This window comes from Polypterus senegalus, chromosome 1, assembly GCF_016835505.1.
Source record: "Polypterus senegalus isolate Bchr_013 chromosome 1, ASM1683550v1, whole genome shotgun sequence".
Classification (NCBI taxonomy): domain Eukaryota; kingdom Metazoa; phylum Chordata; class Cladistia; order Polypteriformes; family Polypteridae; genus Polypterus; species Polypterus senegalus.
The window spans coordinates 105,761,105-105,788,804 of NC_053154.1; the positions used below are offsets into that span (position 1 = coordinate 105,761,105).

Here is a 27,700-nt window from a genome sequence, read left to right on the forward strand (position 1 = left end):
TATTAAGAAATGAAATGAAGTTGACCAGACAAAACATGAAATACCTTGGGTTCATACTTTCTGCAATTAAGTCAAATTAAATTAAAGAATCACTGCATTTTTATTTGCATTTTCCATACCATCCAAACTTTTTCTGATTTGGGATTGTAGAACAAATGATTTATGTAGATGATAATTTTCTTATCTGTCCAAGTGAATTGACACTCCCACAATACCAAAAAATAGCTTCTATTGTTAGGGACTTTGTGTCTGATTATATCTATAGAAAACAGTTTTGCAGCCATCCCCCAAATTTCATGATGTAAGCGGTGAAAATACTTGGCATGATGAAACTTACAGAAATTACCAACATGCTGTCACACTATATCTAGATTTCGAGGTTTCGGGCAAGGCCTCGTGAGATTCAGTTGTGGATCACTTTTATTTTCATGATAGAATGGCTTGTGTGTTCCAAGTAGCCTAAGAGAGATACAAAAGCAACTTGCAGAAAAGACCACATTAATTGAGTAAATATCAGCCTGGGGGACTCTTTCGAAACAAGTGTTGTAGGAAAAGGTTATAAAATTGACTACCATAAGTTAAGAGCTATGAACAAAAAATCCTCAGTTACATAAGCCTAATATCACTTAAACAAAATTCATCAAACAACGGAGCCTTTAAACGTTTCTTAAAAACATTGTGGGAGTCATAAGGTCAAAAGAAGGCCGGCAGGTCATTCCACTACCAATGAGCTTCATGTGAAAAGAGTCTGGATTGAAATTTGATGCCACCAAATGCCACTCATCAGAAGACCAGGGTGAGCAAAACGCAGCACAGAACCTCACAAGTGTACAAATTAGTTGGTACCCTTGCAGCTCTTTAAAAAAAGTGCTGAATGCCTTCAAGTATTCACTCTTGAAAAGTGATTAAATGAATAGTAGTTATCCCATGTATACCTGCATGCATATGATATATCATCAAGAAAAGCTAAGCAAATGTTAAAAGAGAAAAATTATTGCTTATTGTACAAGGATCTTCTAAAATGGCCTAGACACATTTGTTGGTACTGCTAGAAAATATCATAAACAACTGCATTAAAGCAAGATAGATACTTTATTAATCCCCAAGGGGAAATTCACATACTCCAGCAGCAGCATACTGATAAAAACAATATTAATTAAAGAGTGATAAAAATGCAATGCAAGCTAAAAAATGCAAGGAGAGAGTGCAAGGCAGGTATAACTGTCTATAATATCTTGTATAGTGTTAAAGTTTAAGGTGGAATTAAAGAGCCGCATAGTGTGGTGGAGGAACGATCTCTTCAGTCTGTCAGTGGAGCAGGACAGTGACACCAGTCTGTCACTGAAGCTGCCACTCTGTCTAGAGATGATACTGTTCAGTGGATGCAGTGTATTCTCCATGATTAGCAGGAGCCTGCTCAGCGCCTGTTGCTCTGCCACAGATGTCAAACTGTCCAGCTCTGTGCCTACAATAGAGCCTGCCTTCCTCACCAGTTTGTCCAGGCGTGAGGCGTCCCTCTTCTTTATGCTGCCTCCCTAGCACACCACCGTGTAGAAGAGGGTGCTCGCCACAACTGTCTGATAGAATATCTGCAGCATCTTATTGCAGATGTTGAAGGACGCCAGCCTTCTAAGCAAGTATAGTCGGCTCTGTCCTCTTGCACAGAGCATCAGTATTGGCACTCCCAGGTATTTATAAGTCTGTACTCTCTGTGCACAGTCACCTCTGATAAGCACGGGGTCCGGGAGGGGCCTGGGCCTCCTAAAATCCACCACCAGCTCCTTGGTTTAGCTGGTGTTCATTTGTAAGTGGTTTGAGTCACACCATTTAACAAAGTCCTTGATTAGGTCCCTATACTTCTCCTCCTGCCCACTCCTGATGCAGCCCACAATAGCAGTGTCGTCAGTGAACTTTTGCACGTGGCAGGACTCTGTGTTGTATTGGAAGTCCAATGTATATAGGCTGAACAGGACCGGAGAAAGTACAGTCCCCTGTGGCGCTCCTGTGCTGCTGACCACAATGTCAGACCTATAGTTCCCGAGAAGCACATACTGAGGTCTGTCTGTAAGATAGTCCACAATCCATGCCACCATGTATGAATCTACTCCCATCTCTGTCAGCTTGTCCCTAAGGAGCCGAGGTTGGATGGTGTTGAAGGCGCTAGAGAAGTCCAGAAACATAATTCTTACAGCACCACTGCCTCTGTCCAAGTGGGAGAGGGATTGGTGTAGCATATAGATGATGGCTTCCTCCACTCCCACCTTCTCCTGGTATGCGAACTGCAGATTGTTGAGGGCGTAGCGGACCTGTGGCCTCAGGTGGTGAAGCAGCAGCCGCTCCATGGTCTTCATCACATGTGACGTCAGAGCGACAGGCCGGAAGTCATTCAGCTCACCAGGACGTGATAACTTTGGGACTGGGGTGATGCAAGATGTTTTTCAAATCCTCGGGACTCTCCCCTGTTCCAGGCTCAGGTTGAAGATGCGCTGTAGGGGACTCCCCAGCTCCAACACACAGGCCTTCAACAGTCATGGCGATACTCTGTCTGGACCCACTGCTTTGCTGGCACGAAGTCTCCTCAGCTCTCTGCTTACCTGGACTGCTGTAATTGTGGGTGGGGGGAAACTCTCTCCTATTGCTGGTATCAGCAGATGTCTCACTGAGAGCTACAGGAATTGTTGGTGTGCAGTGACTTTCTCTAAATGTTATGCAACAGAATATTAGATTAAGGATCCCCTCATTTCTATCCATGCCATTTATATTTGTGTTATTATTTGAAATATTTTTTTGAAACAAAACTCTAAAGCAAAGTCTGATTTGTGTTAAATACGGAATAAACAACCATGGGTACCAAATATTTCTGTCAGTTTCAGTTTTAGTTTTGACAATTGTGGGTACTTCTTTTTTCGTGGAGGGGTACCAACATATTATATTACACAGGTGCTGCTCCATTGAATATTCTGTAGGCAAGCAACAAGGATTTGAACTTAATATGTGCCACTACAGAAGCCAAAGTAGTGATCTGAAAAGAGTAGTGATGTGCCTGGCTCGGCTAGTTGAACACCAGACGTGCCGCTGCATTTTTAATCATCTGTAGTGGCCAATAAGCATTCTTTTACTAAATGTAGTTCTATAATAATGACTAATTGGTTAGTGGAGTGAAGAAGAACAGGAAGACTTAACTATTAAAATGATACCAGAACACTACAGACTGCAAAAGATTTGGATATATTCAAATTGACCACTAGAGGGCAATGTAACAGTAGAACATACACATAAATGGAACAGAATGGAAATCCTGTGAACGAAACAAAAATTAAATAAACCTTGATTGGGTATTTTCAGTCTAATTGTTTTTTTCAGTTCCTGAAGGTATTAAAATGAAAATATGGAGTCTCCTTTACTATCAGACCCACTATGATTTAAGCTCCCTGTCACTCTCCTGTCTTGAAAATAAAAGATTTTAGTAAAACTTACAAAAGCGTTAGTATAAAGCACCTTTCGATCCTCCTTACTCTGCTATTTAATCGTTTACCTGCAAACTAGGTGTATTAGCCAATTCGTCCGCAGCATGTTGCTGTCAGAATCATTCCGCGTTAGTAATGCATAACTGTACGACAACTGTTCGTTTATTTTACCAGATTTAAAGATCGCACTCTTACATCTCAAACACTTTTTCCGGCTACAAAAGTTAAAAAAGAATAGCTTCATTAAACTGACACTTAGTTTTGGCATGTAATGAAGGAAAGAGAAAATGAAATACGATAATAAAAAAAAATTAACTGCTAGCCTGCATCGCAGTAAAACCGAGTAGTTGTATCCAAGCGATTGACAACAAATTCGAGGAAGATGAACAGCTTCGGGCGTCAGACACGCCCATTTTAAAGAACGCGCTACCGGAAGTGATTCGTGGTTGCTGGAGAAGCCGTTTCCATGGTGAGTAAAAATGGCGGCTCGAGGTAAGAAAGTAGCTCTTAACGGCTTTGCACTAGTTTTGTGGTTTTATACACAGAGTATGTAGGCGGGAGGGAGATAGAGATAGAGAGAGAGAGAGAAGGACAGTATGCTTTTCAACACTTAATTCAATTATGTGAATATGTGTTTGAATTTGTTACAGTGTATCTGTGTTATTTCAAATGTATGTATGGTATTTACTGTTAGAATATAACGTTGAATTGTATTATTTTTTTCAGGGAAGGGCATTCCAATTGTATCCTTTCATATGATTAAATACTTTATTGTGATTTTCTTTGTAGAATATATGCCTAATTAGAAATCAGTGTTTGTTGGTCTGTTCATAAAAAGGATTATCTCACACTTTGCCATATGTGGAATATCGTCCGGTTTACGGCGACCCTAAAATATCAGCCTTGTCACAACGTCAGGATGCTGTTGTACTCGCTCATCCACAGCTGTGTGCCATCTTTCACTGATAACGTTCAATTGGCAGCGCTGCTTGTGTCAATTCTTTGCCAGCTTTTGTAGACAGCCTTGCATAGATAATAAGCTGCTGGGCTCGACAATCTCCCAAACCGATTCGTAGCGCTGTTTAACCTGTGGATATTCCAGGTGTTGAAACATGTAAAGAACTGTACGGTGGCAGTGATCTGGCAATAAGCGTCAGGTAATAAAAATATAATCGCAGATCATCTGGGTACCTACTCCTGCCTGTTATAGGATTCTGTATTATTCATTTAGCTGCAGATTGCTTTTTATAAATCAGAAATTGCAGTGCTGCATTGTACAGTATACGAGATCGTCTTTTCCTTACATATGTCCAACAGTTATCTTCAGCGCCATTGGAGTTTTTGTTCTTTCTCAATACCTGGTATTTCACCTGCTACTTCATTGCTGAGATACTGATGTTTATTTACAAAGGTAATTAAGTTTAAAAATGTGGTATAATATGGGAATACTTAAACTGCATTAAACTATTTCCAACAATGTTTAGAAACTCACTTTTCCATTTACATGTAATTGCTAAAATCTGCATCAAGGGTTCAAGTCCAACACCCAGTTGTGTTGAGCCCATGTGGAGCGTGCTTGTTCACTACATGGGTTTTCTTGTTGCATATCCAAAGACATTAAAGTTAGGTTATTTGGTGATTCCATTTTGTCCTTGTATGAGTATATGCATGTGTGGACCCTGTAAAGGACTGGCACCATCTAGAGATGTTTCCTGTCTTGCTCCCAGTGCTGCTTGGGTGGGCTACAGATGGTTTGAGAATCTTCTTGCTTATTATTGTGCTGGAGAGTGGCAACATTTTGCCTGTTTTTTGGACATGCAAATGACAATTTCACTGTACTACTAGTACTGTATGTTAAGCTGTTTGCAGTGTTAATGGTTATATTGGAATTTTGAAACTGTAGTTTATGCATGCTCATTATAGGTAGGTGTGCAAGTGTATCCAGTTACACAGGTCAAATGGCACAGATTTATCACAGAGACACTATTTCTTGATTTATGTAATGTCAAAAGGCTGTAAAATGCGTTGTATTACAAAAATACTGGAAATGTGCTGTTATAGTTGTTGTATGATATACAGCACAGATGATTCTGATTTTAAAATGTTCCCAAAAGTGTAATTTTATTACTTGCATAATAAAATATGCATATATTTACAAAGTAGTTGTTTTTATAACTTTTGTTTTATGAACAAAATTGTAGAAAGTAAATTTACCTTCAGTTTTGTTATATTTATAAATATGTGAAGAGTGTTATACAAGAATAAACTACATTTTAAATACTGGATTTGCATTGTGCACCTTCCACTGTAATGAAAAAGATTTAATTTTATGATATGACTTAGTAAGGGTCCTTCTGCTTTGTTTCTTGCCTATAGATGTCAGAAGGCAACATAGCAGGGCTACCAATCATTCAAGTCTGTATACAAATTCATTATATTGTTGCTGTATTTTTCCTCCATGAAGTGATAAAGCAGTGCTCTTGTTGTGCAGATCAAAACTATTTTCTACTGAACCTATTCCAATCCCTCAAAATAGGCAATTTGTTTAAAAGAGGATTTTATTTTAATGAAAAAAACAACAGCCTTTTGTATCTGTGCCATCAAAGTATTGTGCAAGTTGCACCAAGTCTTTACCAACCACATTACAGAGACTACACTCTTTACACACAAGTGTAATACATTTAACTGTTTGTCCTTGCTTAGTAGCCGTTGGGATCACATCCAGCTTGCTTTACTTTGAGGCACAGTTTCATTTAGCCGAGGGGATTAAACACAAGTGACATCCACACAAGCTTTTGTCCTGACAAATTGTAATATCAGTCAAATAAGCCTATGCTTATATTTTCCCCATGTTTCTCCATTGTCTGGTTGGAGAGTGGAGCATTCATACACACATTTGTCTTGTATCTTTTGCTTTTGTTTTCAGCTTTAGCAGCATTTTCTGATAATGAATTTTGATACATTTCTGCAGCATATGTATCACTGTCTGTGAAGACAGCAGACACTGTATGATTAGCCTTGTACAGCTTGTATAGCTAAAATGGCAGAACAGGATATGTTGTACTTAATTTATGTCCAATGTACCTTGCTGTATTTGTCAGCACTCAGATAGATGAAATCCTTTTCATCTGTGTATTTAAAAACAGCAAAAACCAGACCCATTTGTCTTTTTTTTTACTGTGCTCTTCTGGACAGTTTTGATTACACTTTGGTCATTTGCTAACTCCATTTTTTAAATATGCTTTTAGTCGCTGGTTCATATAAACAACATCATTCAGTAAGTAATGGCATTTTAAATGGATTTTTAATAGAGAAACAAAACATTACTTTCAAAATGTAAAGTTTTATGTTCATAATTAAAGGGCCAGGATATTCAAATGGGGTTTTATTGAACATTATAGAGAATTTGCCATCCTACATTTGTCCAGTGATCTCAGTTCTGGCCCCCCATTACCACAGCTTTCATGTTAGGTCCTACAGTTTGTTAATCCCAATGTACAGCCCTGCTCACCTTAAAATTGGTTGTATTCTAATTATTGCACATGGCATACATTTTACAGTATACTGTATATTAAAAGTAAAACAATTAGACTATAAACAATTCAAACCAACCAAATCCAATTTAAGGTCACAGGGGCTAAGAACCTATACTGTGTAAGAAATAGCCCGACCACAGACAGACATGACAACGCAGTATCCACAACACACACATTTATTTACAATAAATACTTACATGTATTTACACAGTCCAGTCCTTGGTTCTCCTGGCCCCCTCCACTCCTGTCTTGCTATCTCCATCCTTTTTCCACCTGACTGCAGCTCCTTGATTGGAGTGAGGCGGCCCCATTTATCCCATTCCAGATGTGCTCCAGGTGCGTGATGATGGATGTCCGGCAGCACTCCCCAGTGTGGTGGAAGTGCTGCCCTTGCACCGAGAAGCACTCCGGGCATAAACCATCCCTGCTCTGTCAGCACTTCCTGGTGTCCCAGAAGTGTTGTCCCCCAGGGTTCCCGGGTACCCAGGGAAAAGAAGTGCCGCTCTCCTGGTTCCTCCTTCCTCCAGGTGTCCCGGTGGGGCAGGGTTCCTGGCCGTCTATCACAACTGACAGCATTGGACACAAAGTAGGAGCCAGCCTACTTTTTTCAAAGATGTTGTGTCAGTAATTTTTTTTTAATTCCGTGGTTTCCCAATCTTCCCACCCTATGTCTAATTCTGTTGACAAGAGCATTAGTTTTATGAGGCAACAGTGACATCAAGTGACAACAAGTTTATTCTGGTGCTTTGCTACTATTGTGTTTTGTATATGATAATCTCTTTTGTATTTGATAATAAAATGATTATTTTGTATACTTTGGACTTCACTGGTGTAAATCTGGGTATAGAGAGTCAGTATGAACCCATAAACACCACCATGTATTATTGCATGACTCTGCAAATCTGCACTGCTTTATTTGAAAATATGGAAAGGCCCATTTAGTGGTATCAGTGGTAGCCTGAGATCAGTGGGAGCCTGTATGAAGAATATTGTGTAATCAAAGAATTAAGGCAAAGGTTAAAGGTAAAGTTTTAAAGATAGTATTAAATCCAGCAATGATGCATTTAGCAGAGACATCGGCAGTAAAGGGATTGCAGGAGTTAGCTGTGTCATTTAAGTTAGCTATGTCAGAAATGAGAATGTGGAGCTGGATATGTGGAGTTAGTAAAAAGAACAGAATAAGAAATGAGATAATCAGAGGTACAACAAACGTGGGAGAAATATCTAGGACAGTACAGGAATGTAGGTTGAAGTGGTATGGATAAGTCATGAGGAGAGACAAATAATAAATAAATAAATGTTGGCAAATGAGTGATGGAAATTGAAAGTGCAGGGGAAAAGAAAGCAAGGGATGTCAAGGTGGAGGTGGATGGATAAATGAAAAGAAGAATGAAAAGGGCCTGACTGGCAAGAAGGTGCATGACCAAGCTGTTTGGAGAAGGTTGATCGAGCACAATGACCCCAAATAGAAGTGGGAAAAGATGAAGAAGAAGAAGTGAAAAGAAAATTTGCTGTGCATTTGCTAGGCAATTCAAGTATTTTGTGAATGTTTTTCTATTCTGTACACCTAATATATTATTGAAATGTTTATACAGCTTGTAGTCTGACCTTGATTTGCAGTTTTGTTGACATTAGTTATGAATATTAATGATATGTGAAAGTAACCACATATGGTCTCACACATTTATTGTTCTTCTTAACTACAATATTTGATTTGTATACATTTTACAAACAGTTCTGATAAAGGCTAGCATAAGAAAGAATAAAATTACTATGAGAGTACAGTTTGTTTAAACACGAACCAAAAGTATAGTAGCACTAGGCAACGTATGTTGGTTCTAAGCAAAACTATGTCATATTTCTATAATCGGTCGACAGTTCGTTAAAAAAAGAGATACTGGTCTTCTCTGAACATATTTGCACGTTAGCTTAAGGAGATCTTAATATTTGTATTTACAGTACATTCTTAAAGCTCCTGCTTCAGAAGAAATTAAAATAGTAAGATCAAATCATATGTGCCTTGATAAGTCTGAATTATCTGACTGTCTCACACACCAATATGTGTTTTTTACGAGATTATGAAATCTTATTCATGGAGAACATTTTGCATTTCTATATGAATTTATTGATTTCCTGCTATTAGAAGAGTGCAGTTTATAACTTTGTAAGTACTGTATGTCTTCATCCATCCATCTCCTAAACCCACTTCATTCTGAGAAGATTTGGGGAAAGCTGGAGCCTATCTTAGCAAACCTGGGATGCAAGGCAAGAAAAATGTCTTGACATTGTGCCAGTTTATTGCAGAGTAAACAAAAGACACACACACACTATAGGGCCAATTTAACTTCACCAATCCATCTAACCTGCATGCTTTTGGACTGTGGGAAGAAACCGGACCAGCAGGAGGAAACCCAGGTGGACATGAGAAGAACATGGAAACTCCAAACAGGGCTGACCGAGTACATGAACCATGGCCTCCTTGATGCAAGGCAGCAATACTATCACTGCATCCTATTATATGTCTTTTTTTCCTCAAGCATAAAGTTTCTCTTGTTAAGCAAGCTAGAAAACCCTCTAGTGGTTCCTAGTGTCCCTGCATCTTTAATCCTACAATTGCACTTAAAGGTCCTGGTCCTTCAATGCAACTCCCCAGCTGCCTAATCTGACAGAGAAAGAGAGAGAGTTCATGTACACTCTATTGGCACCTGGAGAGGTTATCATCTCTGGTGTTTCTTCTTTGGTCTCACTATCTTTTCAATGAGAGATGTAAGGTATCCTGACATGTGGCTGGCATCTAGAGACTGAATTGTAAATTTACTCTCAGGCCATAAATCTCTCTGCTTGGTACCCTTCCAAGGCATGCAGCACACATACAGGGCATATGTACCCCAGACTGCCCCTGTATTGCCACACTGACTTTTCCTCTTTCAGTGGCAATTTCTCTCTGTTTGTCTCTCTCTCAGTCATATAGTTGGGCCAAGCCCTGCTTTATGACATCCTGGTGGTCTGATGACCCCTTGCCAGCCAGATCACAGAAGGCCTGTACTGGAAATTAGTGTATAGCATGCTTACCTTATAAATGGAAGTGAACTTAACACAAAGAATTGAATTTAATAAAAAATGTAAATCTGTAAAACAAAAGGCCTAAAGGTAAATATAGGCAAAACAAGGTGATAGTATTCATAGCATATTTATCTGACATATTGCAAACTGCAGTCAGCGACGTGTATCTTAATAGTGTGGCAAAAGCATGCTGGATACATCAACTCTGTATTCTTGTTTTGTGGTCTGACGTGCTGCAGTGACCGATACATTTTAATATGTCATGGTTTTCAAACAAAATGCATAACATGCTTTTCATTAATGTAAAGAGACAGTTTGTGATATGTTTCCTACTTAATGTTAACTTGTTACACATATTGTTTAATATAAAAATAAAATATTTTCTATTAGTTTATTTTGGTTTTCTTAACCAGGGTGTCTTATTTTAATGACTGTTTAATCAATCATATGAGGTTGACTAGCTAGTACATCAGTGTATTGGCACACAGGATTCTATGTGTTGAATGTATTGGTTTAATTTTCCTTTTAAGAATGTATTTTTTTGAAAAGCTACCTGTAAACATTAGATTCAAAAATCATGTATTGGTTCAAAGATAATTTCTTTTCATCTAGACTAACCCTTAAATACAACTAAATTCATATTTCTGATTTTGGGTAGCTTTGTGCAATGAGAATTTCATAGTAACTGATAGTAAATTATCAAACCATGTTAACCCAATTCCTGGCAACATACCTACCCACCTCCATTTCCTCCCCCTCTGTTTAGGGGTTATACACGTAGATAGCTTTTAATGGTTTATTGAGCAGAGACCGTTGCTGTTAATGGCTTGTTTTTGACTGGGAGGAATTTTTTATTTTTATGTATTGCTGCAAGTTTGCATTTATATAACTGTATGTTAACCTTGTATTTTTTTTTTTAACTTGCACTGCTTTTTTATTGCTGTTTAATTAATATTGTTTTTATCAGTATGCTGCTGCTGGAGTATGTGAATTTCCCATTGGGGATTAATAAAGTTTATCTATCTATCTATCTATCTATCTATCTATCTATCTATCTATCTATCTATCTATCTATCTATCTATCTATCTATCTATCTATCTATCTATCTATCTATCTATCTATCTATCTATCTATCTATCTATCTAATGTATGACAGGTAAATTGTTATTGAAAAGGTTACCTACACTGCAAAAAAATTAAATCTAATCCAAGTAAAAGTATTTAAATAATTACATTAAATCTAGTTTCCTTATTTTAAGAATTATTGGCTTATCCAAAAATTTGTGTTTATGATTATATAGCTTACTTTAATAAATCTTGTCAAGTAAATTTTACTTACCCTTTGGGCAGATTTTTTTTTAGCTTAATAAAGTATAGAAGCAAAACAACTCCCATTTAAAGGTTTTTGTATATGCATGTTTTGCAGTGTAGGGCGTTTAAGGACTGCTTGTATTCTTGCAAAAACTTGATCAGGGTCCATCTCATGGCCAGTATAAACTGCAAGTACAATGTATGAAAAGCCAGTGTTGTTCAGATTACACCTTTCTGCTTTTCACCAATTTGATTAATTATTACAATCATTAAACAACTGTTCAATTCATACCACACAACCTAAATAAAGCTGCCAGTAAAATATTGCAGGAATAAACTGGAAGTATCATATCTTGCTAAAAAAAGAGTATACCCTCCTTCTCAACTGTGCTGAAGAGGATTAATATTTTAATGAGTGTAAATCTATTGAAGTGCATTTACAAGGGTGATAATATTGTGTAGCTGTATTCACACTGATTTATTTTTGATTATGTCCAGAGACACACATTCTGACACCCAGATCATAATACCAGTCAAATCATGTTGACAGATGACTAAAATTTGTAAATCAACCAAATGGAACCAAAATTTTGACCATATCGCAATACTTTCTGATCTGTGATGGACTGGGATCAGGGTCTGTTCCTGTCTTGCACCCTATGCTAGCTGGGATAGCCTCCAGCACCCGCAAGCAAACCCTGTTCAGGATTAAGCATGTTAGAAATTGACTGACTGAGAGTACTTTTCTTAATGTATGTGGCAGGGGTAATGTTTGAATCAAACAAAGAAGAAACCCTCTTTGGCATCTACATGCATCTACACCCAGTCTAGCCCTGAGCATCGTCAAATAGTTTGTTTATTGTAGACATTGGGAAAGAAAGCTTAAAAATAATTCTTGATTAGATGAGTATAAATTAAACAAGTAAATATGCAAACTAAATCTACAAGTTAAATGAATATGTGAGTCTACTGTAATTACTGCCAAAAGTAGGCCCTTGATTAATATACTGGCTGTATATATGGAGGATCATTATTTGTTAAGAGGGTTGATCAGTTTTGAAAAATTGATTCAGTTGATAGCCTTGCTTTAGGTTAAAAGTAGTCATATTATTAGGGATCTTCATAAGCATGATTTATGGCTCGCTGTATTAGAAAGGGTTATAAATGGTATTTTCGAGTATGAGGAAATTTCATGTAAGTTTTGTTCTAGAGATGGCTTCACATTATTGATACATCTTATAAAGTACAGTAGCAAATTATGACTTAATAGATTTTTCTAATTTCTTAAGTCGATAAAATACTTAGAGAAACAAAATGCGGTTTTTCTGTTGATACTTGATTGATTTAGGGTGTAGCCTTCATAGCATCATATTTACTCCCAGAAAAATGAGCCAAAAGCACAAATTTTTTTTAGCAACAAAAAATGTATGTAACCCGCTATATCCTAACTACAGGGTCACAGGAGCCAATCCAGCCAACACAGGGCACAAGACAGTAAACAAACCCTGGACAGTACCTGGAGGAAACCCACGCAGACACGGGGAGAACATGCAAACTCCACGCAGGGAGGACCTGGGAAGCGAACCCAGGTCTCCTAACTGCGAGGCAGCAGTGCTACCCACTGCGCCACTGTGTGTAACAGAAACATGTAAATATCAAAATATTAACATTATCACAATATAATGCTACAGTATATCTAGTGCCCACTGCTGTATTGATGCAGAATTAATATTTCTTCTTCCTATGATATGTTTTGAAAAATTCACCAATGCACATAGGCATTGTTTGGGTAGATGTTGAGAAATATTTTTGTATTATTTTTTCTGTTGCTTGTTTATGAGGTCTTATTTCAGTGTCTTAGTGTCTTCAGTGTCTTATTTCCATGCACCCCTTGTGTTATTGTAGGCTACCACAATGCAAGGCTGAATGACTTGCACATTTCCCCTGATATTTAAATTGACAGTTCCCGCATTGTGAACAGTACTTGGGGGTGTTAACATCTTTTCTGTTCTTCCACTTGATTGCAGTATTTATGTCACAATTGGGAATGTACACCTTCTGCATATTTTTGATGATATACATACCACAGTTTGCATATTTTCAGTGCTGTATGATTGGCTTCATCATAGTCATTATTAGTGAAATGCAGGTATTTCATAATGACTCATAATTCTGTTAGAAATGGGTGTCTGCAACAATCAATCAATCAATCAACTGGTTTGTGGACCTATACCATCTCTGGACTGATTTACCCACTATGCTTTGCAGTATCAGTAGACTGAAAAACACCCACATGTTGTCTGCAGTAACAAGCAAGTTATTCACTGTTACACTTCCAACACTGCTCACCATAGTGGTCCATTTCAACAACTATTTTCTCCAGCAGACTATCATCAATAAATCGTAAATAATCCAGATAATCATGACAAAACAGACACCTGTAGATCAGGGCTACCCATAAACAGGCAACAAGGAGGTGCAGGATTGTCAGCACCAAACATGAACATCACTGAAACTTGCAGGGCAGAATCTACTGGACAGGTGTCAGTTTTACTGTTTATGTCAGTGTCAGATTAGCAATTCATATTGTCATTACTATTGCTCGATTTGAGCAATAGTTCAGTTTCAGTTTGATCTAAAAGTTTGCCATGGTGTTTTTGTTTGAAAGCTCCACTCTTCTCATGAATATTGGTAAGTTGAGTTATGATAAACTAGGAGAAAGCTTAGAAATATTAATGATTTTTTGCAGCACCATGTCATTTCATCCACTAGATGTGCATCAGTATTCTGCCCAAGAGTTATTTGAGCTTAACGCTATAGAGGGGATCATTACACATCGCCTCAAATATAATTCTGGAATAAACATTTTTGCATAGAATTTCAAGTCTGAGTCATACTCGGGGCTAACACCAAAAAGGTTAAGGAAACCTAAATTGGGAACATCTGACCTATACAATTTAACAATAATTTACAGACAAAGTGTTTGCATGGCAACATGCTTTACATGCTTTAACTCAAGCAATTCTGCAGAAATCTATTAAGTATATATGCATATTCTTGCTAAATGAATATTTGTTTATCTTCAAGGTCTGGTGCTCCCGTATTCTCCAGCTAACCTCACCCTTGATCTTGTTATGCTTTTCCTCTATCTCGGTGTGGAGATACTCCGTCTCTTCTTTGGTGAGTTAATTGCAGAGTTGCAACATCTCTTGCCCAAACAATAAAATGGGAAAGTAAGGTAACATTTACATATTTAGGCTTCAAAGTAATGAACTGACACTTTATTTATGATATTAGTGGGAAGAATGAACTGTGACTTTATTGGTAATGGTAGTAGGTTATAGGCTTGATGCACTTATTGTGTTCAAGTAACTTCACATTAAGTTAATTTGTACCAATATTTACAATATATTCACCACAAATAAGGTGATGCAAGTATAGTAAATATATTGACTTAACTGAATAAATGTAAAATGTATTAAATAGGGAGGAAATTGATCCATTCATCCTTCCATCAGTTTTCTAAACCTCGTATCCAGAGCAGAATCACTGAAAAGCTAGAGCCTATCTCAGCTAGTATCGGGTTCAAGACAGGAAAATGACCTGGGCAAGGCTCCAGCCCATCGCATGGTGAACACACACACACACACGCACACACACTCACACGTATATATCAGAAGCCAATTTACTGTCGTCAATCCACCTAATCCACATGTCTTAGAACTGTGGGAGGAAACTTGTGAATCTGGAGGAAACCCAAACAGACCCAAGGAGCACTGGGACATGAACCCTGGTGTACTTGCTTCAAGGCAGCAGTCCTTCCACTTTGCTGTTATGCCACCTGCTATGTGTTGATATTACTATAAACTACTTATTAAATATAATAACACTTTTTATGAATAAGATTCTTTTAAAATATTAATTTAATCTCAGACGTCAGAAACTTTATTGTTAAATAACAAAACATTCTCAAGTCAACTTTATATTTCAGTATATGTCAAGGTCAGGGGATGTGGGGGATATTGGAGCTACAGCTTGTCCCAGCAGGACTGGGCACAAGTCAGGAAACAGCTGCAGAAAAAGGTGCCAGTCCATCATAGAATCCCTTCATGCACATACCCACTGAGTCAATTTTGAATAGCTAATTAACCTATCGAACAAATCTTTTGGGGATGTGGAAGGAAAATCAGAGTACCCAAATGAAAAACTGTTCAGACTGGGAGAATGTCCAAACTCAACTCAGACAGCAGCTAGGTGCGAGATTAAAACACAGGATTCTGGAACTTTAAGGTGGTTCGTTTACTGTAATACTTTTATATTAATTTGGAAGAATATATAGTACTAAATATTTAGTTGTATTTTAACAGTTATAGGCTGTACTAATGAGCATGTAAAAGCAAGTACCCAGAATAAAACAGGCAGGTAATAAAGCATTAGGGGGCATTTCATTTATTAAAAACCCAGAATTCATACAAAGCTGAGTTAAAATTTCAAGAAATAAAACAGAACCACTACATATCATACGATTAACTCTCAAACATTTCTTAAGTACTCCTTCAGCAAATTAGTATTTCTGTACAGTCATGCCCATTAATGCCCTTTGCACACAACTTTAAAAACAAACCAATTACATCTTTGATGCATATTGCTTAAGGAAGTTTGTTCCTGTAAAATATGACTATTTGGAGCACACCTTCACAACAGTAAGCTCTCTCTGTATGCCATTTGATTTTTGAAAAGTTCAAACCAGAAAAACACAGGTCAGTACATACATTTGAGACTCTTTTAAGTCATACTTTTGACACCTTGTGTTAAAGATGGAGCTTCTTACTGTACCAAAGTAGTACACAGCAGTGCTAAAGTACTACACACATTCCCAAAGACTTTCATGATAGGTCAATGGGCAACTCTAAATTGACCTTTGTGTAGTATGTACTGTATATCAGGTGGCTCAGGCCAGGGGTGGGCCCTGCCTTTCATCCAGTAAGGCTTGGATAGATTTCAGCCCCCGTATTACTAAACTAGACAAACGAAATTAAACAGTGTTTTGCTTTTAATTTTTCATACATTCTAAATATAATTTAGATGTCTAGTCTAATTTGTTTTTGTTTTTTCTTTCATTTTGTTTTTTAGGACTGATTTAAGTTTAAGTTAAGTTTATTTCTAAAATAGGTAGGATGTTGTTTTACCTTATTAAGCTTGTAACATAATGTGTGCTTTAGTATGATTTTATTATTATAATGCTATGTTTTTAGGCTCCAAAGGCAACCTCACGCAACGTTCTTTGCCTCTGGCAGTCTCTCTGATTCTCACTTTGCCCTGTGCCATGATGGCTGTTTACTACTTGCTACTGCAGACCTACGTCCTGCGTGTCGAAGTCATCCTAAATGCTATTCTTCTGGTTTTCTGCCTGTTTGAAATTGTTCTGGAACTTGCAACACTGGCAGCATTCTCCAGGTACTGAGATACAGTTTTTGGAACATATGTTAACTACAGGTATATTCTAATTTACTGCAGGATTTTTATACCAAACTAAATTAATTACTGTGATTCATTTAAGTATATATTGTCAAATGCGAAGTTTTGGGAGAAAACTTTGATTGTATATACCTATTTAAAGCACTTTGAGCTACATTTTTTGTATGAAAATGTGCTATATAAATAAATGTTGTTTTTGATGTTATTTGACACAACCTTAGAAGCTCATATAGTACCTATACAAAGAAAAAATAAAAAAGGCATATAAGACACTCATTTTTCACCTGAAACACAGAGAAAGTCTACATACATTTTCAAAATGCTAACTTTCTTTAATTGAATGAAAGTAAGAATATTAAATACAACTTCTGTATTTATTTGTACAGTAGTACAAGTACACAAATATTTCAAAATTGCTTAAACATGAAAAAGCAGAAACTTGGGTTAAGTACAGTCATATGAAAAAGTTTGGAAACCCCTCTCAGCCTGCATAATAATTTACTCTACTTTCAACAAAAAGATAACAGTGGTATGTCTTTCATGTCCTAGGATAAAAATCACAGAAAAATACTACCAGGAGGTGAATGTAAAAAAATCAAGCATCAAAGGCTTTAAAATATCCCTTGGAACATAAATCCATATTAAGAAGTAACAGGCATACTGCACAATTGCCTTGATTGTATTTTTGTCAGTAAAAAAAAAGCATAACCACAGAAGAAAGCCCACACACTGTTGGTAGTACATGTACATAAATTGAATACAATGACACACACACATGAGCAGCTACCTACACTGTATAAACACTAAAGCCACTTGTCTTACTTATCGGTATAATGTTCAAGTCAACGTAGTACTTTCTTTATTTTTACAAGGACCCTTGTTCCTGTTTGTGCAATTTTTATTTGTACTTCACATTAAACTGACAGTTCAGTTCTTGCCCCTGCCTCACTATGTCACCCTGAGCAAGTCACTTAGCTTCCCTAGGGTCAAATGTAAAAAGAAAATGTATACAGTTGCAAAGTACCCAGATATTTGTTGTTGCCTTGGATAAAGGTGTCAGCTAATTATGTCATGATAATAATATTAGTAATAGCAATTAAATGATTAATCCTGTAGTTGGTCTTCTAGTGCTGGACCTGCTGGGCACTTATCTCATCCTAAAAAGTATACATAGAACTTGGATAATGATGTAAACTGATTTTATTTTTGTCTTTCTTTTTCCACAGAGCAAAAATGTATTAAACCAGCTTTGAAGTTGTCAGCAAATACATTTGGTGTTGCACAGATAATTATCCATTTTTTTCAAAGTATGTATATATGTAAATAAAATTTCATATGCTTGTTTGCAATTTAGTTCATTCTGTATTTTTTATATAACTGTTGCATAGTTGCACTTTATTTCCTAGGTCAGACCACCAACTGAATTAACACAGTAAGCAGATCCTTGAAAGACACCACTCAAGGTACTGTATGTTGTAGTGCCGCACTGCCCATATACTTACTGTATACACCAAGTGATGTACTAAGGCTTTATTGAGTAGCTTAAATTGTTTGCAATTTCCCAGCTTCGCTAAAATATTAGAATGTAAACTGGAATGAATTACTATTTGAGCAAAATCAGTTTAAAAAAATGGAAATACATGCTTGATCTTTAAAAGGATGCCCTTTTACTATACATTTAATATATTCAGTAAGTCAAATCACTTATTATACTTTGTAAAAAAAATTGATTTACTTTTATTTTTAATAGAATTATCTAAAACAAAATGTACTTATTTTCTATACCCCTATGTCCATTTCAAAGATCAGTCTGAAGATAAACACTGTGAAGAATTTGCTGAATGCTAGCAGCCACTTGCTGTGCTTATTCAGCTTAACATTTGATTCTGTTATAGTAGCAGTAGTCCTCATCTTGTCTGAGGAGTATACAACAGAAGGCTAAAGCTAAAATTACATGCTTAAAAAAACAGTTATCTTTAACAATGTTTTACTGTGTATACCTTAAATATATCATACGTAATTCAAAATACAAATTCAGAATCATACTGGACTGGCTTAAATTAAAGTTTTTGTCAAAGCCTGAAACTAAATTAAAATGAGATTATTTGACAGGTGTTTAAAGTAGTTATTCATTAAACACTTATAAGGACTTATTTAAAGACTTTTCCTTTTATCAAACATTTCCTTAGGAAAATGAATACTTATAGAGTCTGATGTTTGATAAAACTTAACACAGATGAGCCTTTTTTTTAATAACTTTGACGGTGCTTTAGATTAATCAATGACATAAATATCCAATAAATATATTAACATTTCATACTATAAAAAAATAAGTGATTTAATTTTGAACACCAAATCCTATTCAATCACAAATACACAGTGTTCTCACTATTAAAAAGTCAAAATATCTATAGCCCAAGAGCTGAGTACTGAAGGCCCGAGTGTTGGCCTGTTGCTTAAGGTCAATAAACCTAACCCTGAGTGGCCACCTTGGAGGTTTTGATCACAAAAATGTTTCTATAAGACGTGTCCTATTTCAGTTCTGATAGATAATAATAATCTGTCAGCACTGTGCAAAAATGTGCCTTTGGCCATATTCCCATGATCTTATTCAGTATAGAGGTAATAGTACATTCAGCAAGGTAAGGGTGATGTAAATTATTCCCAGCTTTTTAATCCTCAGAAAAGTTTTGAAATCGGTTAAAAAATTGATGGCAAGTGTATGTGGCATCTTGGTTTCGTGTCAGCCTACTTTAAAAACTCCAATAAAGTTTAACTTGTTACAGTACTAAATCATTAGGTCATCTTGATTAACTGGAAAAGCCCAACCCACTGTGCTGCACTATAAAAAAAAAAAAGATTTATTAGCATTTATTGGCCTTTTAGCAATATGATTCTCACCAATACACCTTACAATACTGTCTTCAAGGTCCTCAGAGGAAATTAAAAGGAGGTGCTTTCAAGATGGAGGCCACAAAAGGTCATAGGAACATGGAACAAACTACCTAGTTGTTTACTTGAAGCAGAAACTTTCACAACTTTCACAAAATATCTGGATGACAGTTTGAGACAACTCTGGTATTAGCTAACCAAAACAACCCTTACAGACTAAATGATCTCTCCTCGTTTGTCAAGAGTATGTTCTTACTCCATGTTCTGATGTGGAAAATCTTCAGGTTGTGAACTGTAGACTGTTTATATTAAATTTCAATTATTTTGCTAAAATAAACTAGGATTAACTGAATTTACAGGATTTTTATTACAGGCATTGCAAGCATCCTTTCTTGCACATTCTTCCTTTATAGTACCTGTAATCTATGCATCTGTTCCCACCTGTTTTAATTAATTTATAACCTGCAAACATATGGATGCCATAGGACTAGAAATTACAGTATTAGTTTACAGATCAAGAATGAAAGGAGTGCGGAGGTGTGTAAAAGATCAAACAATTTGATCAGGACAAGATAGCCATTCAAATGTGTGCAATGTTGCATGTCTCGTAAACCCCACGTGTGCCTTTTAACATAAATATTGCTTGTCTGAGGGACCAAAAAAATAGAAGAGGGAGACAATGACAAAGCAACATTGGAGATCAAGAGATGTGAATCATCTGATGTCAGGAAACATAACATATGAGTATTGCTGATTGCTAAACCAAAAAGCCACCTAGGATGTCACCTCTTGGCACTTCTAATTTTTACTAAGCTGGTTATATGCATACTTTGCTATCTATTTAATTTTCTATTATATTTTTTTTTTCTATTTGATATTGTTTTACAATAATAAATACTACATTGCTTTTATATTTTACCAGAGTGATTGAAATAATAAATGGGTACCAAGCGTGAGTTAGATTTCTACTTTCTTATTCACTAGAGTGTATCAAGGCTATTGAGGTTGCTCATCAATAATTACAGCAACTGCGGCAAAAACAAGACATAGTTTGGTTAGTAAATAGCATAAAACCAAAAGAGTTGAGATGTTATGTTGTTGCAGTGACACAGTGCTAGTACATGCAATGCTAGTGATAGTGAATCCTGATAGAAAAAATCTTAATGCAGAATTCTGAAGACTGACTGGCAATAGGTACCACTCGAGACTTCGTCTGGCTTGGACCTCTATACTGTATGTATGCGTATGTAGCTGGGCCCTGCGTGAAATACTGCAGAGTGACTGAAAACTGGCACCGTTCGAGATTTTTTCTGGATGGTGTATGTACCTGGCAAGTGTCACAAAATTCATGACAGTATACTCCATCTCCCGAAAAAGTTTAGCTGGCTTACTAGAATGTAAATTAGCTAGGATCATCATGGGTTTCTTTCTTTCATGTTCATTTTTGGGTATGTACAGGGGCTCCAAATGAGACAAATGTACTATACCAAAATATAAATGTGATCTGTGACTTTAATATAATGCATTGTACTAGTTTGCCTAAAAAACGATAACGAAACAAAAATATAAATAGAGGAACTTCCCTCCCACCATATATCTTCTACCACTTTGAAGAAACATGCTGTGCCAACAGTACTCCATTCCTGACTCTCCGTTTTGGAAATGCCACTCCTAGTCCTCTAGTACACCCAGATTAGCAGCCAAATAAAGATAATGAGTTAAAAATGAAGGAAGAAATAATGCCACCAGCACAGAGAAGCTTAGCTGTCCCTACTTCTTACAAGGTGAGGTCATATTTTATGTGACCCTGAATTGGCGTAGTATGAATGTATGCCCTGTGCTGGGCCGGTGTCACGCCCTGGTCTGCTTCCCACCTTAGGTCTAGGGCTGGCAGGAGAGACAATGGCTCTGGACTGACAGATTTCCTATGCTTGAGGCTGACATTATTAATATTTCCTGTATAAAATTATACATGGATTAGGAAATAAACACATAAATGTCTGTTCCATCTTGAGACCAATAACATATTAGAAGAAACTTTGTGTGAAAAGAAGGATATCTAGGATTAAAGTAAACAATGTACACATCTAATATAGTTAACATATGGTGAAGAAAAGAAGCCTTTGCATCTTTCTGGAAGTTTCCATCCTACACAGGAACAGAAGGAGCTGTAGTGAACCACATCTTTTAGTACCTGTGAGGTGTCACAGTAATTAGAAAGACAAAGTAAGATTGCAGCCAATCATGGTTAAACTTTTGCGGAAAGGTTTCTAAGATGCCATTTCAACACTCAATGTAAGAAGGAAATCATGTGAGCCAAAACACATGTAAGAAGACAGATAAAAGAACATGGAGTAATGAAACATGGTGTTTGCTAGGGGAACAAGAAACAGCACAAAGGGTGAGGGGGAAGTCTCAAATGACACATGCCCCTTGAACTTTGAGAAGAAAGCAGAGCTGCCAAAGAAAAGAATGAGGATGGAGATATTTGAAATACACGAGCAGGTCCCGAAGGCTGCTCAATGCAATGTTCTCAGAGAAAAGTTTGCCTTAGCAGTGCCAAATGGGGCAACTGAACTGTTGAGAAATTCTGATAGATGGATGATTTCTTGCGGCATCTTCAGATCACAGATTTTTTAGTTTACAAATAAGATTTGCCAAGGTGTCACATGTGCCTACAGTATATTAATTCCATAAACATTTAAAGAGGATTTGTAAAATGATTAGTGTCATGTCTAGAAATATTTCAGAAAGTGAGATACCTAAAATGATAGTTTGAAAGGAGCACTGAACAGGAATCTCAAATGAGAGCACAAACCATGAATTAAGAATGCAACCTTCATTTTCTTCAAATTTATCTTGATGAACCAAATGGTGTGGGATGCTTGTTCAATAGTACCTTTATCGATTATAAACATGTACAAGCAAGGAAATGCTAAACATGTGATGTTACTAAAACTTTTCATTTTAGTTTTGCTCAATCTCCAGATACTTTTGGCATCTCAATGAGTGGCAGGCTCTAGTAATAAAATGGTCTGATTTTAAACAAAAATATCTCCCATATTAAACCTGTGTTTTACTACAAATAAATAATTTATGTCACAGAACCATTCAAACCTCAGAATGACTTGGTGAGAATGAATTTATGACTTTGGTGAATTGCCCCATTTTTATAAACATTTTAGATTGTGTATTTATAATTAGAAAACACCTACCACATAAATTTGTCATGATAATATGGGAAGTCTGTCATTATCAGTGGAAAAAGACAGTATCAATTTTAAAGAGAGTCTATGACGTCAGTACTGTTATGAATATGCAAACTGTGAAAGGGATTGATAAAGAAGATAAGGATGTGGAGTGTAAGACATAAAAGATAACATGTTATACTGTACATATTTCACTGGAGCAGCACAATATCACTCTTAAAAATAATGGTTCTTTTAATGGGTTATACTGGGTTGTGTGGTTCCTCACAGAAATACTGCTTGACAAAGAACCAGTACATTCCAAGAAGGGTTCTTTACATATGAAATTGACTCTTTGGGCTTTTAAAAGTTTTCTAATATGTGGACAAAACTGAAATCTTTAATATGTAGTAGGCATCCTAGCAGGATACAGAGAATCAAGAAAACCTGAACGTAGCTTGTGTTACTGCATGCAGCAAGAGTCCTTTTAAAATCATAACCCATTGGTATTTCACAAATCTGTTATCATCTATCCACGGCTATTTATGGAATCTGTTACAACACTATAGGAGGTTCACTCTGGAGCCTTCCTGTGGATGGTTCTTTTCGGAACCAAAAATGTTTCCCCTATGGTATTGCTCTGAAGAACTACTTTGGCATCTTTATTTTTAAAAATGTAGTGCAATAGTTTGCTGCTGCTTCACAGATCTAGTGTCCAGTATTTGAACCCTGGGTCTGGTTACTGTTTGTGTGGGCTGTGCATGTTCTTCCAACATCTGTGTTGGTTTTCCTCTTGTAGCCCCAACAATGTACAGATTAGGTAAACAGATGGTGTGTGAGTGAGTGTCACCTAGGAGACAGAAGGTCGGAATGTGTATAAGGAAATCCATAGTGGTGCACCATACATAGCTACATATATTTATATTGACACACACACACACACAACACAGCTGAGTGGAAAGTTTTGAAACTTAAAAAGGTCCATACATCCTGTGTGTGCAGCAACTGCATTGTGGTTTGCGCATTAATGAGGCCTTCTTTGCAAAAGCAGTATGGCATACAGACCAACTTTTTTTTTTCATTCTCTTTAGAAGTATGAAATAATTGCAGGTTAGCACACAAACAAAAATCTTCAAAAAGAAAGAAAGAGAATTGGTGATGATAAAAAGAAAAGGTAAGATGTTTATACTCCGTGCCAGTGCTAGGTTATTTTGCGCCCTAGACCAAGCTTATTAGTGCGCTAACTCAATGTTTGGTAGCTAATCCATGTGGCTGGGTTTTTTCCCCCTGATGTGCTGCGCCATAGGCGAATGCCTAATTCGCCTTAATGGTGGGGTCAGCCCTGCTTATATTGCCAAATGGAATTCATGATTTTCCTTCATGCTGACTGTGATCTCATTTATTGTTCTAACATTACATTGTACTTATAATGACTCACTGTCAATTTTGCACTTGTGTGACTTAGCTGATATTGTACATGTGCAATTGAGACGTGAGGAGAAAAAAAAATAATTTTCTTCTGATAAAACTACATTTTCCATAATTTAATATAAACATCTACTGTATGCGTGGAAGTGTGTGTGTCTGTCTATCCGGCCCAGAAGTGAGAGATGGAGTCGGGGTAAAGGCTCCACCTCCAAGGAAGCAGAAACTCGCTTAGCCGCTAATACACAAGCAAAGTGAGCACATCGGCAAAACGAAACCGCCAAGGAGAGAGATGTCCAGAGTAGCTCCTCTCCACATTTCAATTTTTTTTCCGACGATTTCAACAGTTTCTAGGACTGTGGGCTTTTTACAGCACAAGCTTACACAGCTAATTATATATAATTATCAAATATAAAGGCAGGAACTTGGGCCATTTGTAGTTCCTGGTACTTCTTTTTAGCTCTTACTCCAGGCTACTCATGGATGGGGCTCGAGTGATGAATTGTGCAGATTTGTTGACCACAACCACTGGTGCCATCTTACAAATCTGTTAGTAGTCTGGACTGTGGAGCGTTATCAGTGTAGATGGAGTACTGCACTTCGAAAAATTTCACTCTTCATAGCTGCCTCCCTAGTGCGTCATGCCACATACTGCATCAAAGCTATAAATTCCCAAACGTCCCTCACTTCATCACTCTTTTTTGCACATTACACAATATTTGCATAAAGGTTACAATTCCTGCTAAAGTTGACTGGCAGGGTGTGTGGTCATTGCTGAGCATTGGGGTTGGACCCTGGCCTTGGGTCGGCATAAGGAATAGATGGAAGAGTGGCAGACATTGCCTCTTACCAAGGGTGAGCAGCGTAAGGCATGGCTGGTTGGCAACAAAAGAAACTAACAGTCATTTTAAGGGCCTGTTGCCATTCCTCTGTCTCTTACACACTCTGGTCATTACAGTATTTATAAATGTTAATGAAAGATGAACGAGCCATACATGGAATACACTGTACTATTTTAAGAAACTCAATTTACTTACTAAACAAATGGTCCAGATTCAAAATGAAAACTAAAAAAAAAAAAATAGTGGAAAAAAGATCAAGTGTCGGTAATGCCTTGAAGTAACTTTCTGTCCAATTTGATACTGCAACAGCACTGGATAAGTTACATCAGCCAGAGATAAGTCACCAAACGAATAAGCTGTCATTACGTTATCAATAGCCGGAGCCCCTATTAAAACGGCAACTCTGCACAGTCGCACGTGCTTTTCGAATTGGTGTGGTAAAAGGTAAGCAGTCCTTTAAAGGATAGCAAGTCACCTCAAAAGATCCATGTAAAGAGCAGATAATCGACCTGTTGCGGTCCCCAGCGCTGACACTACAATATTTTTAAATTACATGATAAAATAGACTACGATGGGCTGGTGCCGTACCCAGGACACTTTTTCCTGCACTGCACCTAATGCTGCCTTATCTAGCTCGGCGACTTTATGAATAATATGACACAATAGAGGTTAAACAATTTTATTTTCTTGTGAAGCTCTTTTAGTGAATTATGAGTTAAACTAGGAAAAATCATAAACAGGCACCACTCCGGTTTTAAAAGATGCATTTTAAAACATATTGAGCTAAAATGTTGAAAAACATGGTTGTATCATTTTTAAATGCTTTCTGTAAATGGCGTCTGAAATTAAAAGATACTGCAAGACGTAAGCAAGATCATGATAATGTTAAAAACGTGCAAGTTACGATATTAGTGGCAGCCCCTTACGTGTGCCTCCATTGGCCTTCACCATCAATGATAGAGTGATAAGCAGCTTCTCGGTTTGCTTTAGTTTCTTAGGCCTGAATTTAAAGTATGCGGTTTCTCGTCAGTTTCTGTAACTCGCTATGTTTTTGTGATTCCATATGCAGTTGAAGTGGAATTGAATTTCAGCATAGCCGCTGTACCCTTTTGGAGTTTGCATGATCTCCCTGTGTAGCGCGACTTAACTGTTAACGTAAAACTCTCATAACATTCCAGTTTCGAAATGACGCGGACCTCGCCTGTCCTGTTTTGTGTACTTACCCCATAAGGTAAAGTCAAGCGGCATTGAGTTGCCAAGCTTTCCATATAATTGCTGAATCACCTTTTTCCATTACTGGGTTCACGGATTTAAAGCAAGAGCTTACCCAGCCTGTGACGCGGGTCAACGATTGGACACACACATTCACCTCGGATCAGGTTATTAATAACAAAACATAATGTGCAATGACCGTAAATGGTCGAAGACCATTGTTGGAAACATACAGGTAGAACGTGCATCTTCCACGTACTGTAAGCGACGGGCTCCAGTCGGCAACAAAACGGAGATCCCTGAATCGAACAAAATGTAAACTCTTGTCTATTGATAACATGGTGGGTTGTAAATACATTCATATACGGTGAATCGTCTGTCTGCGTGTGTTTTCGTAAGAAAACAATGATGGAACATCAGGAATCGTGACTTTCCCATTCCTTTGTCGTGAAACAAATGTTCATTTTTGATTTCCGTTTTTCAAATCAGGACCTTCTCCCCATTTTGTGGTCACCGGCGCTGTAATTGCACTGGCATGCACACAACCTGACTAACCTGTGAACAGCCAACCGCTTGCTGCTCCGCTCCCGCTCTGAGCACGTGCTGCTCACATTACTATGCGTTTCCTCGGTGAAAGTGTATTACTGTCAAGCGCAATGCTAGGATTTCTCAACCAACCAGGAACAGAATGTTAGGACCACTGCGACTACGTCATCCATCAGCTGTGCTTCTGTATACAGTAATTAATTGTAGCCTGAATCGGACTTTTCATTTTCTAGGGAGGATTTTCATTCGACTGTGTTCAGCTACTTTAAACATTCGTACTTCATTCCATGCCTTGAATCTTTATTGTGACAGTAGGACTTTTGACACTTAGACGTTTTGCTCCTTCCGTGTAATAAGCGAGGAGGACCCGAGACCCAGCGCCTTAAATCCATCGATAAAGTAGGCTGTACGATCTCGGGTTAGCTGACAATGCAGAAACACCTCGAGTACAGCTTCTTTTTTACTTCAACTAATGAATACAATGCAGCTTACACTGCACGAGTGAAGACGACTGATCCAAGCTGTGCTCACATTATTAGCAGGGACAAGAACAATCGCGTTTCCAGTGATGATGTGCACAATCCTCCTCTTCTTTCTCAGAAAAGCTGTTTCAAGCTCTTTTCAGGATGCTACAATTCCCAGGAGATACCAACTGATAAACAAATGCGCCATTGTAGTACTGAGAGGTTTGGAGAAAAGCGGTGCTGTATGGGTGCTGGTCGACTACAGTTGATAGCAA

General features: G+C 37.4%; 1 protein-coding gene across 4 annotated transcripts in view; it reads left to right on the forward strand.

The window, feature by feature from the left end:
* Positions 1–3,881: 3,881 nt before the first annotated feature.
* LOC120530819 (transmembrane protein 216-like) overlaps positions 3,882–27,700 on the forward strand; it is a 64,534-nt gene continuing 40,715 nt past the window's right edge. For 2 of the 4 annotated variants that reach the window (XM_039755457.1, XM_039755476.1), the window contains exons 1-7: positions 3,916–3,959; positions 4,194–4,210; positions 4,785–4,878; positions 14,466–14,558; positions 16,634–16,835; positions 18,083–18,163; positions 18,263–18,319. In XM_039755457.1, coding sequence (XP_039611391.1) covers positions 3,947–3,959; positions 4,194–4,210; positions 4,785–4,878; positions 14,466–14,558; positions 16,634–16,835; positions 18,083–18,098 — 435 coding nt within the window. In that variant the 5' untranslated portion in view covers positions 3,916–3,946 and the 3' untranslated portion in view covers positions 18,099–18,163; positions 18,263–18,319. Of the gene's footprint in view, positions 3,960–4,193; positions 4,211–4,784; positions 4,879–14,465; positions 14,559–16,633; positions 16,836–18,082; positions 18,164–18,244; positions 18,320–27,700 lie in introns of all 4 variants that reach the window. The other 2 variants (XM_039755484.1, XM_039755466.1) reach the window with 2 other exon arrangements.